Source organism: Vitis riparia, chromosome 2 (assembly GCF_004353265.1).
Source record: "Vitis riparia cultivar Riparia Gloire de Montpellier isolate 1030 chromosome 2, EGFV_Vit.rip_1.0, whole genome shotgun sequence".
NCBI classification, from domain to species: domain Eukaryota; kingdom Viridiplantae; phylum Streptophyta; class Magnoliopsida; order Vitales; family Vitaceae; genus Vitis; species Vitis riparia.
The window spans coordinates 15,105,086-15,126,932 of NC_048432.1; the positions used below are offsets into that span (position 1 = coordinate 15,105,086).

The 21,847-nt window shown below is 32.3% G+C and overlaps 4 protein-coding genes across 7 annotated transcripts; all 4 read left to right on the forward strand.

Moving 5' to 3' along the window:
* Nucleotides 1-2,096: 2,096 nt before the first annotated feature.
* Nucleotides 2,097-3,843, forward strand: LOC117904426 (uncharacterized protein At4g22758-like). 2 transcript variants are annotated; one of them, XM_034817028.1, is made up of 2 exons: nt 2,097-2,572; nt 3,396-3,843. In XM_034817028.1, the coding sequence occupies exons 1-2, from the start codon at nt 2,200-2,202 to the stop codon at nt 3,410-3,412; spliced, it is 390 nt and encodes a 129-aa protein (XP_034672919.1). In that variant the 5' UTR covers nt 2,097-2,199; the 3' UTR covers nt 3,413-3,843. The 2 variants fall into 2 exon arrangements, with proteins under 2 accessions (XP_034672919.1, XP_034672910.1); XM_034817019.1 differs by having other exon boundaries at nt 2,121-2,572; nt 3,407-3,843.
* Nucleotides 3,844-4,360: 517 nt separating this feature from the next.
* On the forward strand, nt 4,361-8,009 carry LOC117927635 (protein cornichon homolog 4). Its single transcript, XM_034847260.1, has 4 exons — nt 4,361-4,525; nt 5,778-5,959; nt 7,476-7,598; nt 7,700-8,009. Exons 1-4 carry the CDS (start codon nt 4,454-4,456, stop codon nt 7,737-7,739), a joined length of 417 nt encoding a protein of 138 aa, XP_034703151.1. The 5' UTR covers nt 4,361-4,453; the 3' UTR covers nt 7,740-8,009.
* A 2,328-nt stretch (nt 8,010-10,337) lies between these two features.
* Nucleotides 10,338-15,233, forward strand: LOC117928480 (general transcription and DNA repair factor IIH subunit TFB5). 3 transcript variants are annotated; one of them, XM_034848367.1, is made up of 5 exons: nt 10,338-10,539; nt 10,758-10,815; nt 11,544-11,625; nt 14,124-14,186; nt 14,817-15,233. In XM_034848367.1, exons 4-5 carry the CDS (start codon nt 14,152-14,154, stop codon nt 14,992-14,994), a joined length of 213 nt encoding a protein of 70 aa, XP_034704258.1. In that variant the 5' UTR covers nt 10,338-10,539; nt 10,758-10,815; nt 11,544-11,625; nt 14,124-14,151; the 3' UTR covers nt 14,995-15,233. The 3 variants fall into 3 exon arrangements, with proteins under 3 accessions (XP_034704258.1, XP_034704265.1, XP_034704250.1); XM_034848374.1 differs by having other exon boundaries at nt 10,758-10,803; XM_034848359.1 differs by lacking the exon at nt 10,758-10,815.
* A 951-nt stretch (nt 15,234-16,184) lies between these two features.
* Nucleotides 16,185-19,427, forward strand: LOC117933696 (ATP-dependent Clp protease proteolytic subunit-related protein 2, chloroplastic). The gene is made up of 9 exons (XM_034855187.1): nt 16,185-16,326; nt 16,410-16,453; nt 16,585-16,657; nt 17,428-17,548; nt 17,993-18,130; nt 18,239-18,355; nt 18,737-18,805; nt 18,926-19,021; nt 19,143-19,427. The coding sequence occupies exons 1-9, from the start codon at nt 16,247-16,249 to the stop codon at nt 19,278-19,280; spliced, it is 876 nt and encodes a 291-aa protein (XP_034711078.1). The 5' UTR covers nt 16,185-16,246; the 3' UTR covers nt 19,281-19,427.
* Nucleotides 19,428-21,847: the final 2,420 nt, after the last annotated feature.

Below are 21,847 nucleotides of genomic sequence, written 5' to 3' on the forward strand. Positions count from 1 at the left end.
GGGCTTAGAGGGGTGCTACGGTCTTTACCGTACCTTTCTGACGAGTAACCTGACCCCCGAACCCGATCTGGTTTTTCACAGACCACCTTTTCCAAAATAAGGAGTCATACTTAGAGTTTTTCTTTCTTATTTTGTTTACCTTTTAAAAAATAAAACAAAAATAAGTGACGATTCCAAGTCAGTTTTCTTAATCAAATAAAGATCATTTTTCGAAAACAAAAATCGAGCTCGCCGTCAAGTGGGAAACGAATTGAGCCGAAATGTGGGGTTCATAATATTATATTTCACAAAATTTAATCTCTTAATATATTTATATTTATCTTTATCATTTAATTTGACATATCAATATAAAAAATAAAATATTATTAAAAAAAATTAATTTTTATATGTATATATAATTTTTAAAAAGTATTTTAATTTTAATTTTAATAAAATATATATTTATAACATGATGGTTTAACCGTGATTTGACCATTGTTCCAACTATTAAATTGTGAATGGTAATTTTTTCGGTTCGATAATCATCTTAAAACATCTTATAAGAGAATTAAAAAAAAATAGTAGATGCACTTGTCATAAGAATTTTTAGGGGTAATTTTGGAATAAATTCAAAAAGACTATTTGAGTGCAAGAGTAATTTTTTTTCCCACTTAACACTCAAAATGAAAAGCAAAAATTAAAGTTATAAAAAACTTTTTAGTTTTAGGCTTGGTATATGATTGCATAATTCCCCAAACAATAAATATGATTTTTATAATATTTCTTTTTAAAATTTCAGAAAAAAATATTAATTTTATTTAAATTAGGTTTGTTTGACACAATATTCATATTTCCTAAACTCCGAGGAAACAAAAATAATAATTTTATTCAATGAAATTAAAACACAAAAATTATAATCCAATCACAACCTTGTACGAAAACCTAAAAAACCTAAAATTAGGCATGGAAGTGAGGATAATATCATATTTAAAAATAACTAAATTTTAAATTAAAAAAATTAAATTTAAAATTAAAAACTTAACTTTTAAACTCAAGTAATTACTTAAATTTTGAAATTAAAAAGAGTTCCTTAGAATTTTTCGTTAAGACTGATGTTTTGATTGTTTTTTTATTTTATTTTATTCTAGAGAATATTATAGAAAATATTTTCTTTCTTATAAAAAATAGGAGGAAAGACTGTACCCATATTTATTTTCTTTTAAATACAAATTTGTCATGACCATGGTAGTACCATTACTAATAAATGCTTCATCAAGGAAGTCGCAGATGAAGTCATGGACGCATTTATAGTCTTTCGCATAAATGTCACCGATGTGACGATGTCAAATAATTCTTGACAGCAAAATCTTTTTCCTATGTCCACGTGGCTGAAAATGCATCCAATTGTATGTTATGTCATTAAAATTCCCAATATTGGAAGGTAATTCCGTGATTGCCATTAGTGTAACCAAATGTAACACTAAAACCATAGGCCCAATAAAATGATCGCCCGGCCCATCACATTCACATTTTTCGTCCCCGACCATCGAGTTGGATGCAGAAAGAGAACTAGCTGCAGTGGAGGCCCAAAGGAATGGATGATCAGGATGAGCATCCACCGATTGGAAACCGATTTCTTTAGAGAGGCCCGTTGCGATGCCGAGAACGCGGCATCAAGCCTGACACGTGCACTACTCCCAGAACCTTTGAGCCTTTTCAAGAACAAAATTGTAACGTCACAAAGTTAATGCTTCAATATCCAAATTGCCCTTTCTCTTAAAGTCTTCTAACACACTCGTGAATTTGTACTTAACCATTTTTTAAATGCGTTTGTTTTGATTGCCTGAATGATTACATGAAAGATTGTTTGGTTTGCAACGTTTATGGTGATGTAAATGCCTGATCTCTTTTCATTTTCATGGTAATATTTATACCATCAGTGTGATGAGTGGATGAGTTTTGAGTTAGAAGGAGAGATTTTAATGTGTGAGGTCCTGTTTGTGTAATTAAGTGAAATTCCAGTGGCATAAGCCACAACCACACTTTCTTGGAAATTTCTGGCGAATCAGTGACAAGCCTGAGGACAAATAATGACGTGATATCAGATATGTAACACCTCCAACCGACGTTGCTACAAAACCCTACGTTTCACAATCTTTGAATCCTAACCGCACATGAATAAACCCTAGCCAAAATCTTTATTTTTTACCTCGCACAATTATGACTTCTAAATCGCCGGTGAACAGCCTGCATTGCGCCGGACGAGTTCAGTCCAACTACGACAGAGCTTTGCTCACTCCTCCTCCGGAACGGCATTCGCAACTCGCCCGCCAGCGCGGCGGCCTCATTTCCATTCCCGGAAAACTGAAGCCGCCGATGAGCGGTGCTTCTCGGAGGCTAACGAAGCTGCTGCTTAATGTCACCATTCAACATAGCTTCGGACCAATTCAGGTAGTGACGTCGCCGGAAAACACCGTCGGAGATTTGATCAAGGAAGCTTTGGCGATTTACGTGAAGGAGAAGAGAAGGCCGTTGGTGAAGCAAACGAATCCAGAGTGTTTCGAGCTTCATTACTCGCAATTCAGTTTGGAAAGTAAGTTCTAGATCTTTATAATTTGGAGGTTTTGATTCCCCTGTCTTTTCTAGAATTTCTTAATTGCCACTTGTTCTTCGGTTTCTTCACTCACTCAGGAAGATGACCTCGACGTCATCTAAAACACTAACAAACATACAAATGAAAATAATTCTCTGCTTGAAAATCTCTTTTAACTTTTCACATGTTCTCTTTTAGAGAAATCACATCCGTTGTCGTATATATATATATATATATATATATAATATATATATAATATATATATATATCCACAGGGCATATATGAAAATAAATAATTAAAATTTTACAAAATAAAACTAAAATTAAGATTTTTAAGTTCAGAAAAGAAAAAAATAAAAGAAAAATGAAAATTTATACCGCCCCTTGGCAACGGTTTAACTTTATGATCTTATTTAGAAATTGCTTTCAAAAATGATTTTTAAAACATATGTGAAAATCAAAAATAGAAAATATGTTTTTATTATATTCTTTAATAACAACTATGATGCCTAGGATATTTTATTATATATATATATATATATATATATATATTAATATTATGTTATAAATAAATATTTATTATTTATTTTATTATTTTTCTTTTATCATCATACTTAAGTTTCTTATTATTCAAATGAATTTGATTTAGAAATCGTTTGATAATAATTTTAAGAATCATTTCTAATTTTTTTAATACTTACAAAATTTATTATTGAAGTGTTAAAAAAATTTTAAATAATTTTTAAAATTATTATCACACACTCTTAATACAATAGAAAAATGAGTCTATTATTAAAGAAACGCATGTTTTGACATATAAATGGGGAGGTGCAGGTCTGAAGACGGGGGAGAAGTTGATAAACTTGGGGTCGCGGAACTTCTTTTTGTGCCAAAAGCCTGCCAAGTCTCTCGATTCATCTTGCTACGAAGAAGCTATGTCTCTGTTTCCCTTCACCAAGTTCATGGATTTTCTGCTTTAGAAATCTCCTGCCATGCTTTGGTTCCATCAATCAGCTCTCTCCTATTTTGTACTCTCCGGGAGTGTGGGCCTCAAATTCAAAGACCAAATGGAATAATGGCCCTTTTGTCGCCTTGTTTCTCTAGCGTTAACTAAAATCTCAGTTGTAAATCACTTGGCTTCATCACTCTGATTTTTGCTTCCCCATTTTCTTTTTGAACATGTTCAAAGGCATGGCATGTTACCCACTTCATGCTTGAAGAGGCATTTCGATGATAAAAAAAATTTAATAATGCATTATGTTCTATATCCATTTACATGTGAAGCAAATATTTTTAAAATGTGAGAGGCCTTAATATCTTCTTGGAGAAATAAATTTTGGGAAGTTTGCAGCATCAATTTTGTCTTTATTAAAGTAATTTGATGATTTCATCATAGCAAATCAAGTTATCAGATTACATCACAATTTATTATTGCTGTCATTCAATTTTGATTTGAACTCTCCCTTCACTATTTTCAGAGAATAAATTAAAAAGCAAAACAAGCAATTTGGTCAGAATCACCATCACTAAATTTTGTCTTGACTTTTGATCATTCAAGTTTTAAATCTTTTATTAGCGTTCAAAGATTTTTACTCAATTAATTATAAATATTAGAATAATAAACATTTTATATGCTTAATTTTATTTGAAGTTTTGTGTTCATATCTGCACTGGATAACCCAACGCATCAGTAGATAATGGGCTCGGCTTAGCCCATCTCACCGTCCTTTTCATATGGAGTGGCTGGCCCAGTCTAATGAAACCCATATGGTGCGCATTACGCTGCCGGCGCATCAAATTTGACATCGGCCCTAGCATCTTTCTCGCGAATCAAACGGGAAGCCGAAGCGAAGGCAAAGGAAAGAGCAAGGACTGGAGCATATGGGGGATCTGTTTGCATGGATATTCTCCTTCTTCATCCTCATTGCCCTCCTAGTCCTCGTTGTTTACCAGGTCCTTCGTTTTCTAAACCCTAGACTTCATTTCAATTTCTTCTCTTTTAATTCACATTCAAACTTAGTAATTTTTTTTTTTTATAAATGTATCTTACGGGATTGAAGAAAAAGAATGCTATGATGGGATTAAAAAAAAAAAATCACAGGAGGATACAAACTTTTTCTTTATTTTGAATCGCATTGTTCATTTCATGACTTAACTAGGGTTTTGATTTTTATTTAGACCAACAGCTAGAATTTTTGTTTTATTTTGTGTGAAATGAATTTTTTGGATCACGGAGATGTAGTGACTGGGAATTGGTCTATTGGAGTTAATGTAAGAAGCTGAAGTAGAATATGTGGTTTACAGAGATTGAGTTTTATTAATTTATTGCCCACTTAAAAATGTTGGATTTTTTTTTCCCTCTTATTAGGAAAGGATGCAATTTGTTATCTCTTTAATTCATCAACTTTGCCGGCTTTCAATTCTTGCGATTTCATGTTGTGAAAGTAAATTAGAAGCTTCTTAGTTCTACTTTGATGATTTGATGGTAAATGAATTAGGGTTTGAGGAAATTGGCTTATTAATTTATGATAAGGGAAACAATGGATGCTTAGTAATGAAGACTGTACTTGTGAAGAAGTTAGGGCTCATCAAGTGCTACTAGTATGAAATATTTTGTGTTTTCAGACCAATTTTAAGCGTTTTTTGTAGGTGAAATTTGTGAGGAAAGGTAGATTTTGATCTCTGTTTGCTATTGGAAAAGACGGTGTTAGCACTTGAATCAAAGTTGATGCTGTGTGGTCGATGAAACTTGATTTACATGTTGTTGATAGAATTTTGATGAGTTTTATAATTACAATTTTTCCTCTTCTTGTTATTTAATTTCTCCCTTTCATTTGTTGATCCAGAAAGAGTTATAGTGACCTGCTTGAGTATTGGATTAAATGGGTTCACTGAAATGAGTCTTGTGCCTTTTCCAATTTATCCATATTATCTATAACTATCAACTTTATTTTTTGAGTAAATGCTATAACTTACAATACTTATGCCATGCTGTGCCACACTCACATGAGGAAAATCCCTTTTTGCCTCCGGCTCACCTTTTAAAACTTGATTTTGGCATGGAGAGTTGAATATATATAATTAAAGAATTCGTAAGGAAATTTCCAGAACAGTTGTTTGAAAATGAGGAATGGGTTGAAGCTGCTGTAAGTGTTTCTTGAGCACTCGTAAAATAGTGGATTGACAGTTGTAAAATTTGTTGCAGCTCATGTGCTTGGCAGATCTGGAGTTTGATTATATCAACCCCTATGACTCTGCATCCCGGATAAACAAGGTTGTTTTGCCGGAGTTTATCACACAAGGAGTCTTATGCTTGTTCTATTCCCTAACAGGCCATTGGTTTATGTCACTCTTGTGTGGTCCATACCTGTACTACAATGTGAGACTGTAAGTGTTCCCTTAGTCCTTTCTCTAAAAGTAGCTAGATCTCATCTAATAGAAAAGACAAACACAGAGTTTTTAGCACACATTTACTTTAGTGGGGATGAATTTACATCACTCTTTTTTAATGTTAATCATTATATTAATATCCCATGGACTTGTTGCTTTTTGCATCAAATTATGTCTGACTGTTGAATGCATATCCATCAAACTTGGGTCATTCTTTGTATGATTTCATAAAGTCAATGTTTGCTTCCAAGAAATTACCAAGGAAAGAAAAAAATAATATGAAAATTTATTTTCTCTTGTTTGATTTTTTGATGGAAAATTTGAAAAAAAAAAAGAAAGTCAAATATAATTAAAATTAGTTGGAAACTTATCAATTTTCAAATGATTTAATCTTTAGATATTAGAATTAAAATAAATGAAATGAGTTAGTAACACCATATAAAAATAATTTATTGATTTAAAACATACATTTTTTTTTTCCTTCACTTTTTCTTTCCTTCTACCTTTTCTCTTTATTTTCTTTCCCTCGCATTTCCCTCAAATTTTCTAGGAACTAAAATAGCCAAAGGGTTTGATTATCAGTCAAGAATAAGGTTTGATTATCAGTCAAAGAATATATGCATACACGCATGCACATGCACATGTGAAGTTTACATTTGAGCATTCATTGACCATTTTAACTTAGTATGCTCAACAGATTTGAAAGTAGATTCATCCTTGTGCATTTCAGGGTGTGTATATTTGAGCTAATCTAAAATCATTAATGAGTTGTTTGAGAACAACTGAAACTCATAGTAAAGGACATGTAAGTTTTAAATGGCACCTGATGTCTCATAGCCTTGATGCTTTGTTGGGGCCTCGAGAAAAATATGCATGAAGGCTCAGCCTTATAACTTATGGTACAATAAAAGCTTTTGTAGCACTTTCTTGAGACTCATGAGGCACGCTCCTCAAAACTTGAGGTTTACCTTATGTTTGAGGTGCATGCCTCATGTGTTATCAAGAATAGGGAGCTCTTGGTGCTGAGGTTGGGGTACTGAGCTGCTGGTCTAATGGCATTTTGAAGGGCTTCCCGAGTGACGTCCCTCTAAGAGATTAGGAGTTGAGATTATCCTTTGTTAAAATATATGAAAAATTACACAAGTTGGAACTTAATTTTTGCTTGTCTCTAATTTTTTGCTCAAGTCTCTGAAACCTATCATTAGGTCTGAAATCGTCATAGACCTCCTCAGATGATTTGGAACGAAAGCAATCCAACATAGGATTAGAAGTTTACTTAATTATGCAACACATAATGTGTGTATGCTACTGCTACCTCTCTTTGATTTGCATCAATCGGAAATCGAGTATTAGCTCTAGGGTAATTTTACTCAAGTTAAAAACCCTCCTGGTGATGCATGAATTATTTCCGAACTAACTGCAGTGATCACAATTTAGTGACTTGGTTTATATACCAATTTTCTAATACATTTGATGGTGTCAATCTAATTCTGATTCCTTTTTCTTCAATTAGGTACCAACGAAGACAGCACCTGATAGATGTAACTGAGATATTCAACTTGCTCAATTGGGAAAAGAAGCAACGGCTCTTCAAACTTGGCTATCTAATTTTTCTCCTCTTCCTTTCCATATTCTGGTACTCTGATCAATGAAAAGCTGCTGCCTACATGTACTAACTGCTTTCATTTCTGAGGCCACTGGAATGAGATTGTTTGACCTTTTTTGTGTGTATTGTAGGATGATTTTGAGCGCATTGGAGGATCATGATGATGATTAGCTGGGCAAGGATGGTTGTTTTACGGGATATAATCAATGTGATTACTTAGTATACCATTATGGCTGCCTTCTATCAGATGATTGCATTCAATTGCTGCCATGTTTCTACACCAAGTTTGTTGTAACTGATATAGCTTTGGGAGAAGTTTCAGGGTTTGGAAGTAGGTTTCCTCGTCTTTTTATGATAGCATGTCTCTAAATTGTTGTATGCTTGCAGGATATTTTTTTGATTTGTTAAAAGGAAAATTAAGTCATTTATATTTTCTTTCAATCATGGGCTAACTTTTGGCTAAATCTATTCGAGTTAAACTTTGGTGAATCCAAATGGGGCATAGAATAAAAGTCTATTAGGAGGAGGGGTGAGTAAGGATTTTAATGAGTTTTTTATAATGTTATTAATAATTGTCATGAAATGTATGATTTTAAGAGATGGTTGTCATTTTGAGATTGAAGGTCAACCTAATATAATGGTACATTATTTAATAATAATAATAATATAACTTAGGAGTTTGCATATTTATTTCCACAAAGGAAAATTGACATAGGATCTTTATTTCAAGGTTGAACTTTTCTAAAATATTCTAAAATTTGGGTTTAAGAATGTAGACTAAGAGGATGTTTGGTTTTTTGGTTTTTTGCTAAAAGCAATTTATTTTTAGAATTGAGGGTGACTTATTATAATTTTTTTACTGAATAGAAAAAGTTGAAATATTTAATTTTTTTTTCAATGGAAAAAATAACATATTGATTTTTTTTTAATACTTAATATAAATAAAATATTATAAAAATAAACAATCTAATATTTAATACTATTAAGCATTAATGTTTTATTTAGAATTAAGGAAAAAAATAAATATCTTTTTGGAGTTTTTATTTCTCGTATAGGAGTCTTTATTTTTAAAAGGAGGAAGTATGAAGTGTACAAAGAAACATTAGGAAAAATGGTTTTGCTTGGATACACTTCCTTTTTCTTTTTTATTTTTTCTTATTAAAAGTAGAAACATTTTTATAAAGTATAAACTTATTTTCTATTCTTAAAAGTTACTTTAAAAAAAAATAAAAAATTGTAATAGTAATTTTTTTAATAACTCAAAGTTTTAATTAGCTTTTAAAAATCTTTATAAAACAAGAAGTGTACGACCTCTTTGATAACTTTTATTTTTCAACCGTTTTTTGACATTTAAAAAAAAATGTTTTCAAAATAAAGTGTTTTCAAAAAATATAAAATTGTTTTTACTTGATCTTTAAAAATTATTTAAAAATAATAATTATACAAATATGTAAAATGATTAAAAATAAAACATAAAAAAATTATTTTAAAATATTTAAAATAGGTTTAAAATATTTTAAATTTTCAAACAAATTTTTCTTTTATAAAACATCAAATAACATTTTTTAAAACTATTCTAAAAAAATATTTCTCAAAATTGTTTTTGAACACACTTACCAAACAAGACAGGTATTTAAAAATAAAATTTTAGAGTGTGAGATAATTATTATTATATAATTATTTTAAAATTAATTAATAACAACAATAAAAAAGTGACCAAGTCTTTTGAATATAAATGTAATATTATAAAAATATTTTACATATGAAAAGATGGATCTAAAAATAGAGTTTGCTAGAAAAGTAATATATATATATATATATATATTTTAGGGAAAATTGTCTTTTGGACCCGGTTAGGTCCAAAAATTAAAATTTAACTAATAAAAATTGTATAATTGATGGGGATGATATAAAATATAAAAAGACCAATATACCATTCAAAACTATTTTATACCATAATGCTTAAGAAACTTTTTGATTTTAATTTTTTTTAATAATTATTCTAAAAATTTATTATTTATAGAAAACTAATTTTTTAACAATATATTATAAAAATATATCATTTAAAAAAAATAAAATTGACATATTTTCAGTTATTTTTTTATATACACAATTTTAAAAATATATATTTTTTAAGATGTTTGATTTTTAAATAATAATAATTTATTTTTATTTTTTTGGAAAATGGTGTATTTTTAACCAAATCACTAAATTATGTTAAGGTTTGCAAAATGAATAAATTTTAAATTAATATTTTTTTTATAGTCAATAAAGATCATTTTTAGAAAGATAAAAAATTCATATTATTCTTCTCAATTTTCACACTTTTTCAAGGTCTTAAACTTAAATAGTAAACTTATATGGACCAAAACTTAATTTCTGGGTCCAACTAGGTCCAAAACACAATTGTCCCTATTTTTTAAATTCACATCTAAATAATAATAATAATAATGATAATAATAATAATAATGTGTAAATCCCCGATATGGTATGTACTGTTTCCATAAATATTTTGAAAACAAATCGATATTTAAAAAAAAAAAAATACATTTACAGCAAATTCCTATAAATATTTATCCTATATATAAAATAGTATAAATTTAATATAATATCGTCTAAATCATCTTGAGATATACTAAATTAACTAATTATAAAAATGAATGTATTAATCAATATAAGCTACAGAAAGAGGGAAACAAAAATGCTAAATTATTTTTGAAATTTGTGAACCCCAAAATCAATTTAAACCAGTTGTATATTAGAAATCAGGCCCCGTAAAAGCCTCACGGTTCAAACATTGGGCAGCCGAGGCTCAGGAAACTATCGCCTCACCTGACTGAACTCAGGTTGCGCACGCCTTTAGGGTTTGCTTGCAGTTGGACTGTAGGAGAAGCCCGATCTCTGTTCAGGCCAAAATCATTCAATCATTTCTTCTCCAAACGCTGCCTTTCCATCCATCTCTGAGTGCAAGGTACTGTTCCAATCTCTATTCCCAATTCAATCAATCGACTTCTATGTTAGATACAACCATTTAGATGCTGAGGAAATGATGAGAAGATGAGGGAATATTTTGAATTGTAAATTTTTCGCCATCCAGGGCTCGAGAGTACTGAAAGATTGTACTTCACCTAAATCTCATATGTGGCTTAGTTGATCACAGGTTTTTTTTTTTTTTGGATTTTTTTTCAGCCAACAAAGCGAGGGAGATGATGTGATGGAAATCTGGTTTTTCTTGGTAAACCAGAGGGTCTGATTTCACTCTCGATGCTTTATAAATTGGGAATCCTATTGCGGGAAGTTTTGGGCATGTTTGGAAACTGTTTTTGAAAACAGTTTTCCATTCACCTGGAAAAGAAACACTATTATCAACCACAAAATAGAACATAAAATTTTCTGTTCTATAAATCAGAAAACAATGTGATCTCAAGAACATCCTTTTAATTGTTTTATTGCTCTATTATCTTGGAAACCAGTTTGAATGCTTTTATCCTGTCAATGGTATTGTTGAAAATTTTGTATTCTAGGATTGCATTTTGGACCATACGGAAAATGCCAAATTATTACTGGGGCACCATTTTCTTCATGATATTAAAGCCTTTTTTAATTATAGGATAATCATGGAGAATTTCTCAGTTGGCGAGGAAATATTAGAACAAATTAACTAATTCTGGAAAGGAGTTAGAGAAAGAGAGGAATTTTCAGAAGGCGTCAATGGCATATAATTGACCCAATTTGAAAGTAGGTTCTGGTTCTTAAATCACAATAATCAAAGAAGGCCACTGAGTTGGACATCCATTATTTGTAAAACGGACGATCTTGCAAAGGCAATCTTTCTTCACGATTTCTTATGCATTTAGCTTATTAGAAAAAGAGAATATTCTTAGGCAGCTTCTACAATTAATCTTATATGAGTTTATATTATCCGTTTGTTATGGTGAAAATTGCATCTTACCTGTTCTATTCTGAAAATTGCAGGCCTCTTCTTTTTGGCAGCCGTGACGCAATAAAAGACTTCTTTGAAACATCTAAGCCAGTTCCTCTACCTGTGTTAAGTGATGTGAGTATCAAATTTCGCAAAATGTTTATTTGGGTAATTAATTCATTTTGCCTTTCTGTTGAATGGTTGCATATTTAAACTTACTTTTGAAGTTTGAAGACATTCTCATTTTTAAGATAATGGGTAGTTCAGCAAAGCATATGAACTTTGAAATTTCTGTTAGATTATGTTGTTTCATTGGGAGCTAGCTGAAGTTTGAAGAGAATATTTAATGCCATCAATGAATAAACTTGGAGGGGACACCATAGTTGTTAACTCATAAAACATATTATATATCTTTTTTCTTATTTTTCTGTGTCATGTATCGTATTGTGTATTGTATGTTTTTCCATATAGTGAAAAATAAATAGAAAAAATATGTATACGTGTCTATCTATTGAAAGTACAAAGTATAGAGTAATATATAACAAATTTTATGGAAGACGGTGGGATAAAAAAAGTTAGACTATATCTTGTCATATGAAAACATTGAACGTTAGAGCTTTGACAAGTTCAAATTAACAAAATATGACTTTAATATATAGATTTATCACATAGTCCATAAAAATAAAGTTCTTCAATTTTTAGTTCCAATTTCTAACTAGGCATATGCACTATTGTGTTGTTGATTGATATATATATATATATATATATATATATATATATAGATATATATATATATATGCCTTTATGTTTCATCTTCAAAGTTTCAGTTTTTCAAATTCGTCATCATTCCTTTTCCACCAAAAAAGAGATAAAAAAAGCTAATAGATATATTAAGTAAAAAATTTTATTTACTAATCACTATCATTTTCATCATCAACATTCAAACCATTCAAATGAAAATTTTTCAATATTCATTGTAAAAATAAACTTATTTAACTTCCAATATAGCATTTGACAACAAAAATGCAACTTTTCATATAAAATTATTTTACCTATTTCTCCTTTTTATGATCAATTTAAAATTTTTTAGCACATTTTAATTAATATAATAATTTTTTTAACAATTTTTTCTTTTGTTTTTTCTTAAAAATGATAGAAAATAGTTGAAGAGGTATGTATCATTGTATTGTAATATCATGTATTGTATTGTGTATCATATATGTATCATAAGATATGCTTTAAAATAAGATACAAATTGCGATATGTATCAATTTCTATTAAAAAAAAGTATTGTATCATATCGTGTATCATAAGTTTTTAACAACTATGCTTATCACTTATAGATGGTGTTATATATATTTTTTTTTAGTTGAACCAACTTATCTACAATAGAATTTCCATGCTTTGTATGCTTTATCCTTTCATTTTAACCATTTAATGGGGTAGACTTGGGTCTAACAATTCATATAAAAAAGATTTAGCTTAAATAAATGTTCACTAATTTTACCATGGAAACATGAATTGTACCTGTCATGCTGCCAAAATGGAAGCCTTTGGAAGAATAGGAAGAGTAAAAGTAAAAACTCTTATCTTAAAAGTAGAAAATGAAGAACTTTAAAGTGCAAATTAAGTAAAATGAATTTAATTTCATAAGTCATAATCAAGAAATAATAAGAAGGTGAATTTATTTTGATCTTTGAGGTGAATTTGTTATAATAAATATGTGAAATATGAGGGGAAATAAGTGATATAATAGGCCTACTTTGGGAAGAAAAAAATCTACGAACTCTGCTGCAATTTTATATATGGTATAGATATAGACTAATTAGGTGCTATCTTGTATTTTCTATATGCATACGTGAATGTCTAAATGCACTTGATTCTAGATTTGTATAGGGCAACACTTACGCTCTTTCAATACTTGAGCTGTCTTATATGATATTTCTGTCTAGCTCTTTTGTTGCTTCTGGGCAATGCTCAATGCCTATGCTCTTAAACAATCTTTTTTCTTCTGGGCACATGCTTTCCTGCTTAGCCCTTAAGCACTGTATGCAGGGTATAAACCTCATCTAATTATTTGTTACCATACTGTTCCAATACATCCTTAATTTGTGATTGAGGGTTTAGGAACAACTACATAGGCACCCACACCACCAATCCTATGGGGTGAAACAGCCTCAGTAAGACTTGTTCCCATGATTTTCCATACCAGGGCATGATGAAACTATTGTTTGAAGTTTCCCTGAAAGAAGCAAGTTTTATTTTCTGGTTGTGGTGAGATAAAGAGGAGAGTGGGAGAACTTTATTCGGTTGAAGTTACAGGCATGGACACTTGTGTTTTTGTTTGAAAGGAGATATCAAGAAGGCACATTCTGATTGTTCTACTGCAAATGGATTACATTTTTCCATTTAGCCATTGAAAACATCCTTGCTATGTTTTTGCATACAATGAGCCTGAAGTTAAATCTTTTGAGTGCCATATAACCCAAGATCCTTGTGTTTTAAGCATTTTGCAGTTGCATATAAAACTGAATTTCTTTGACTTGGTTTTGGCTGACTCTGGATAGTAATGATTTATAGATGCTGCTTACATTATTGTGCTTCTTACCCTTTGGTATTTGCTTTTCTTGCAGTTCAAACATTTAGGGTTGCTGATAAATTATGGTCAATGCCACTAAAGGATTGTTCATTTCATGGTAAAAAAATTACTTTTTTTCTTTCTGTTGAATAACTTGAGCATTGCCATATTTGTGCAGAAGTCATATAGTGTGTGTTTGATTTCAGTGAATCATGGTTATGTTCTTTTTTCAATTTGAATCTTCATTTTCAGGAATTTGACATCTATCAAAACTCAATAACACTTCACTGATCTATATGACAATTACAGTTATTGGTATCATTAAAAAATGTTTGAAGTTTGGGGAGTTGCTATTGGATTTTTTTTCTTCTCTTTTTTGTTTTAATATTACATCTGTTGGTTTAGGTGGAGGTTGAAGTCATCAAAATAATGTCTCCATATTAAAAAAAATGGGTTAGTTCTTGAACAACATCCTAGATAACCCCAAGAGCATTAACCTAACTGAAATGATAGAAATATACAAATAGCTAGTCATCTGTCAGTTGCTTTGTGATTTCCTTGTTGATATTATTATTATTTTCTTTTGGTCTTGTTGTGGTAGGAATTCATTGTTTGTTAATCCAAAAACATATGCATATTATGTTAAGTACATGGATTTCCCTTTTTATTATGCCTGTGGAATGTCTTTGTGTGTTCTTCCCCAACCCCACTTTCTTGCTTGAATAATTTGCTCATATCTCCATTGCAGTGACATACCCATGGCACAATTCATCATCAACATGAATGCTTCAATGCCGGCATCACAGAAATTTATAATACACGTCCTGGATAGCACTCATCTGTTTGTGCAACCTCATGTGGCTGAAATGATACGAAGTGCCATTTCCGAGTTTAGAGAACAGAATTCTTATGAGAAGCCTGCTTGATTGAGATGTCGGCCCTTCTTTGATGTCAATACAGGAGCGGAGTCTGTTTTTCATTACCTCCTAAGAACTGAGGGCTGCCAACATAAGCCCCATACTTACCTCTCATTTAGTGATGACTCCTCTCCCATCTATACGAGATCTAAATTGCAGTCTCTCTATCATTCTATGTTCCCTAAATAATCTTAGGTCTCTTCTCATATTTATAAAAGGAAAATCGCATAAACAAACTTCAAAAGCCAGGATTTCAATTTCGCTTTTTAAGGATTGTTTTTGGGACTCCAAGTTTCATAAAGTAATGCGGTCTAAAATTTGTAATGAAAATTTGAAGATTTAGAATAAATTTTAAGTTAATTTTATTAAATAATTTTAATATTTAAAATAAAAATTAAGTAATAAATTTTAAATCAATAATTTAAATATAATTTAATTTAAAATTAATTTAAGTTACTAAATAATAAGTATTAAGTTTTATCAAACACTTTTAAAAGATATGATAATATACGAAATAAAATAAGTGATATTATCTTTTTTTTTTTATTTATTATTATTATCTCTTTATATTGTATATAAATTTTATACATCATAGTTCTTGTTAATTTTCTGCAATTTTCTAAAATCTTTTATATTATTTATTTTTTAAAACAAATAATTTGATTTAAAAAGGATGAATTTATAGGTAAAAGAAAGACTAAAAATAATATGTATAAAAGATGCTATAAAATAATACTTATATGTATGTTATGTAATATATACAAATTTTCTTAATTTAATATAATATTTTTATTTATAAAATTTAAATATTTTAATTATAAATGTTATTAATAAAAATTTACTTATTAAATTAGAAATTATAAAATTATTTTAAAATACTACTAAATATGTGAAATATTTAATAAAGTATCGGGATATAATATAATTTATATTTTAAATAAATATTAAATATTAAAGTATAACATTTTTTATATTTATGTTTTATTTTTTTATAAATCAAATATAAATATGATTTAAGATATCTAATTGAATATAATATTTAAAAATATTATTTCATTAATATCCCATTAACAATGGAAAAAGAAAAAAGGGCATGAATCAGATCCTTGGGAAGACTAAATAAGGTGGGTCGGTAGTCGTCGGGTCGTCGGGTCATAGTAGATCCGGTTCCCAGTACACTTATAAAATATGGGTTCCCTCTATCCATCCACCTCTTCCTCTCTCCTAATTTCGCTTTGGGTTTCCTTCTCTCTCGACCAAAATGGCAGTGCATCTTCACTCCACGCCCTCTTCTTCTTCATCTCTACACTCCCGAACCAGAGTCTCTCAGCCGCCTCTTAGGTTTTCACTCACACTCTCTTTCTGTTTCATAAAAATTTGAAATTGATATTTAATTTGCTTCCCTTCTCTTTTTTCTTTGGCAGTTGCGCGACCAAGCTCTTTTCAGGATTGAAGCTTCAATCTGCAAGTTTGCTTCTTTCCCTTTCTCATTCATGAATTGTTTCTTGATTTCTTCTCTTCTTTTCCGTCTGGTATTTCTTTGGATTTTTTTTTCTCGTTTTAACATTTTGTTATGTATTTACTTCATTATTGGGAAAGGTACGTTTGGTACTGGAAAGCCGAACTTGACAGTTGAATTCTTCAAAAAAGTTCATAAGAGCGTCCAATCCAGGTAATCCCTTGCTGGTTTTATTTCTACATTCTATAGTTTTGAACTTAGGTAATGGGTATTGGGTTTATCTCGTGTATTTGTGCAAAAGATTTTAAACAGAAACGAGGTTGCATTGAAAGACACAAGGGGAATTTATAGTTCTTAGAAAAATTGAATTGCAAGTATGGTTTGTAGTAATAAAAATTTAACCTGGGAAATTGTTTTGCTTAATATCTAAGGATTATTTTAGAAGAACACTTGATTGATTATTTTCAAGAGATCCTACAGAGACATGGGTGCTAATGTAGGCTAGAACCAAAAGATTGAATTTATATATATGGTGCAATTTCGAAGAAAGATTAATTTGTTCAAAATATGGTTGTCTTGCCATCTCAAAATTGGCTATTTTTGTACTGTCCTTTTATATGTTAGTTGTCTTTCTTCTTCTTGTCATAACTTGTCTTGCATAGTTGTGTTTTATGGTTACTTGGTGTTATGATATAGATGTTTTGCTAGTATTGGTTGGAAGTCTGGAAAAACCACTTGTAAGTTTTTGTAAGGAAGCACTGTACTTTGTATTTCATTGAGACAGTTTCCATAACTTGTATTTGAACTGCAATATTTGGAACCTTCAAACCTAGTTTTTGGTTGATGAAGGGTCTTCCATTGGGTGTGCTTGCTGGTCTGCATTAATATCTTAATGACTAAAAAATTCTTGCTTAGTCTCATTGGCTACAGACCACATTTTTTACATCACCACTTTCAATGTAACATTTTCTCTCTGTTTGCAGGACTAGTGACAGTAAATCGACACGAGCGCGTGTTCGAATGATGCCTATAGGGACCCCAAGAGTGCCCTATAGAACTCCTGGTGAGGGAACTTGGCAATGGGTTGATTTGTGGAATGCCCTGGTAAGTTGGGAAAATTTTTATAATAAACGAATAGGCTACTAATTTTATCAAGCTATCAGCATGAAACACTACATACACTGTTTATTTACATACACATGGTGCACATCAGAGGTTGGTCTTTCTCTCTTTTATCAAAGATTCTCCTGGTCGCTGAATTGATTAGATATTTCTGACCATATGTTTCGTTTATTTACCCCTGTGGACCTGCAGCTGCCTAAATATACAAAAGAATGCTGCTGGTTAAATCGTTGTGCTTTAATAACTCATGCATACTCTCACTATATATTTGCTTGGAGTCTCTTTTGTAAGCCTCTTTGAACGGTTTATCCCCCTGTATCTGCCCTAGATTTTTATCTGCTTGTGGGAGTCAAGTTTCCTAATGGTTGCCTATCTGACCTACTTATACTGTTATATTTCTATAACTTTGGATGTATTGGGCTGCAGTACCGGGAACGAGTTATCTACATTGGACAACATATAGATGAAGAATTTAGCAACCAACTATTAGCCACGATGTTGTACCTTGACAGCATTGAATCTTCCAAAAGGATGTTTTTTTATATTAACAGTCCTGGTGGAGATGTGAGTTCTTTATCATCTATCATGCTTTTTATGATCAAATTTTTCTACCTTGTAAAAGTCTTGTTATTGTTTTGGTATTTTTCTGCTAGAAACTTGCTCGTTTTGCAGCTTACTCCAACCTTGGCTATATATGATACCATGCAAAGCTTGAAAAGTCCTGTTGGCACCAATTGTTTGGGTTTTGCATATAACCTAGCTGCCTTTCTTCTTGCAGCTGGAGAAAAGGTAATATCCTTCTTCAGAATCTATCCATTATGCTGTGAGTTAAATATTGCTAGAATACCAGAATTCATGCAGCATGCAGCGAAGGGATTGTAGCGACCATCAGAGATTCAACTAATTCTCTCTGTTATGGACATCACATTGCCAGTTACTATCTATTCTGTAAAGATCCTTAGGGTCTGATAGTATATTATTTTAGCATCCAAAAGGATTGGTCTTTTTCTGGATAGCAGTAACGGTACTGCATTGATGGACAGGTCTTATGTTCTATATTATACATAGCTTGCTGGTATCTGTATACATTGATTTTTTAATTAAAAATGGCTGAATTCTGAAGTTCTCCCTGATTTTTTCTTATCCAATATTTTTTTTTGCTTGATTAAGGGTAATCGCTTGGCAATGCCTCTTTCAAGGATTGCACTACAATCACCAGCTGGAGCTGCTCGTGGTCAGGTATGATTGTGCACCAAACGATTATTGTTATTAAAAAGCTCTGTTTCTGGTACTTTTCAAGATTACTGTTTTTTCTTTTCCTTGTTCATTATGATGAACATACTAATTTTTATTTTACAGGCTGATGACATTCGTAATGAAGCAAATGAGCTTCTTAGAATCAGAGATTACCTTTTTTCAGAGTTGGCCAATAAGACGGGCCAGCCCATCGATAAGGTGTAGCTTGCCTTTCAAATGATGTTACTTTTGCACAACATTGGTTTAATGATCAATTACTCAAGATAGCCATTACTTATGAAAAGAGTATGATCGACATGAAAATATATTCTATGTGCAGATTAACAAGGATTTAAGGCGGATGAAACGCTTCAATGCCCAGGAGGCTCTTGAATATGGGCTCATTGATCGTATATTAAGGCCACCCCGAGTTAAAGCTGATGCACCACGCAAAGATGCTGGAACTGGTCTCGGTTAGTGTTTTTGTTTTATTGCCAACAAATTGGCTGATAACTGTTGAGCAACCCTGAAAGTCTCCGAAGTTCATTTATGTCCTTGTATAATAAGTTGTTTAGTGAGGAATTGATGCATGAGTTTATTATTGTGATTGCTAGGAATTTTATCAGCCATTGAAGACTTATAGAATATTTTTTTTTTCTGAAAGCAAGGTTTTGCATGAATTTTCCATTGCCAGGCCACTTTCACCATTATTATACTGGGATCTTGTATTCTAATTTATTGGGTCTGATCAAATAAATTTTCAGGTACAATGCCCCAAACGATAATGGTCTTTAAGTTATCTTTACTATCACCCGGTCAGTTCTACTTTTGACTGCAGTGGTTTATTTTAATTACTTTATTTTATTTATTTGATAGGCAATTAATGGTAGGTGTTAGCTCCTTAGTGAGTGGACAGTTAAGGGTCAAGAGTACATTACAATCTGATTACACATTCCTGATTTTATGAAGCCTAAACTACGTGAAAATCCATTATTTATCTGTGAAAGTTACTGCAGTGGAGATGATGGTTCAATGTGGGCAAGTTATCATGAATTCTATGTTGAAACCAGTAAACCAGCTGCTTTTAGGATGTGGTATAGCCTTACATTATGAAGATAGGAGTGTTTCCATTTTGTTAAAGAAGACACAACCCAAACTATGAAGATCCGTTTGACGAGTCCAATGTCCTTTTCATGAAGGAAATACCCATGACTGTTTCCATCAACTTTTCGTTATCTGGGTTGAGTCACAATAGGGATTTATTTTCCTTTTTTTTTTGGTAGTCAAAATAGAATTGTATTAATATTTAATAGAGGCACTGAACAAAAAAAGGGGCAAGCGTGTACACGAAGTATATGAACCATGCCTAGAGAAAGGAAAATCAACTAAAACCAGCCCTTACAACAACTAACCCATGCATAATCTATCAACAAAATCCAGCCAAGGAAGAAGAGGAAGAGAGTATGCCACCATTAGACTACTCAAACTAGTTCCTTAAAAAAACCACTGTTTACAGCCAGACTGGTATGTTCCATCCATAAAAAATCCTGTTATTGTGCTTTTCCCAAACAGTCCAGACCAAACATAACAGAATCAGCATCAAGAACCTTCTTTCATTGAGTGCAGAAACAAGTTCCTTTCAATACCTCTCTAACTGAACTTGGTATAATCCAAGAAATTCCTCTAAAGGGAAAACAAGCCCACAGCTGAAAGAGCCAATCATGATGTAGAGGACATGATTTGCAGATTACGAATCATGCTCTTCTGTGCCTTTGCCTATCAAAAAAAAAAAAGGATTAAGAATCTGATAGGCCTCCTATACGATATGTGTATAATAGAAAAGGGAAGAGGAATATACTGCCACCTGGCAGTTAGTTGTAACAGCGTGAGTGGAGGTTAGGGCACAGTTGGATACGGGCTGAGGGGAAGGTTTAAATAGAAAAGGAAGGGGAATTACAGGGGGGAAATTGTTGTAGATCTGGTAGGGATTTGAGGTCCAGATTGGACTCTTGTTTCTGGAAATTCTTGAAATTCAATAATAATTCTCCATTAGATACCTATCAATTTGGTATCAGAGCATCGATCCAGATGGCTCAGAAAAGGAATGAAGGTCGCGTGGATTGTCTGGAGAAGGAAGTTGGAGAAATCAGAGAGGAGATGCAGCGCTTACCAGGAATGGAAAAGACGGTGATGGACCTTGCTCAGAACGTAATGCGAGTGCTGCAGTCGTTGGAAGAGACACAGAAGGCAGTGGCGGCGTTGTCATTAGGGCGGAACACGACGACTGCTGCTCAACGAGAAGATCGGGCAGGATGGATCCCTGGAGTTGGGGAACCCAGTGGGGGGGGAATGGCGTCGGATGAGACGAGGCGAGGCGGAAATGGAGAATGGCGCGGCAGCCGACGGGTGGAGATGCCTGTATTTACGGGAGAGAACCCGGACGGCTGGATCTTCCGGGCCGATCGATACTTCGTAACGTACGGACTCACGGAAGAAGAGAAATTAGTCGCCGCCGCGATGAGTTTAGATGGGGACGCACTCTCTTGGTACCGGTGGACTGATTCGAGGGAGGTGTTTGGGAGTTGGAAAAATTTGAAGAGGCGATTGTTGCTTCGCTTTCGTCCGACTCAAGAAGGGAGCCTTTGTGAGCAGTTTTTGGCGGTGCGACAACAAGGGACAGTGGCAGCATACCGGCGGGAATTTGAGATTCTGGCGACTCCATTGAAAGGGATTTCAGAGGAGGTAATGGAGAGCACATTTATGAATGGGCTGCTTCCTGAGATTCGGGCTGAGCTACGTCTACTGCAACCATATGGGTTGGGCCACTTGATGGAAATGGCCCAAAGAGTTGAAGATAGGAATTTAGCCATGAGAGCAGCCCGTGAGCCAAATGGCCCAAATGGCCCAAAGAGCACCAAAATGTTGTCATCTGCAAATCGAGGTGAGTGGAAGATTGGGGAAAATTTTCAGACTAGGGCAGTGGCTGTCGGCGAGAAGACGATGAGCCAGCGACATGAGATTCCGATAAAGAGACTGACGGAATCA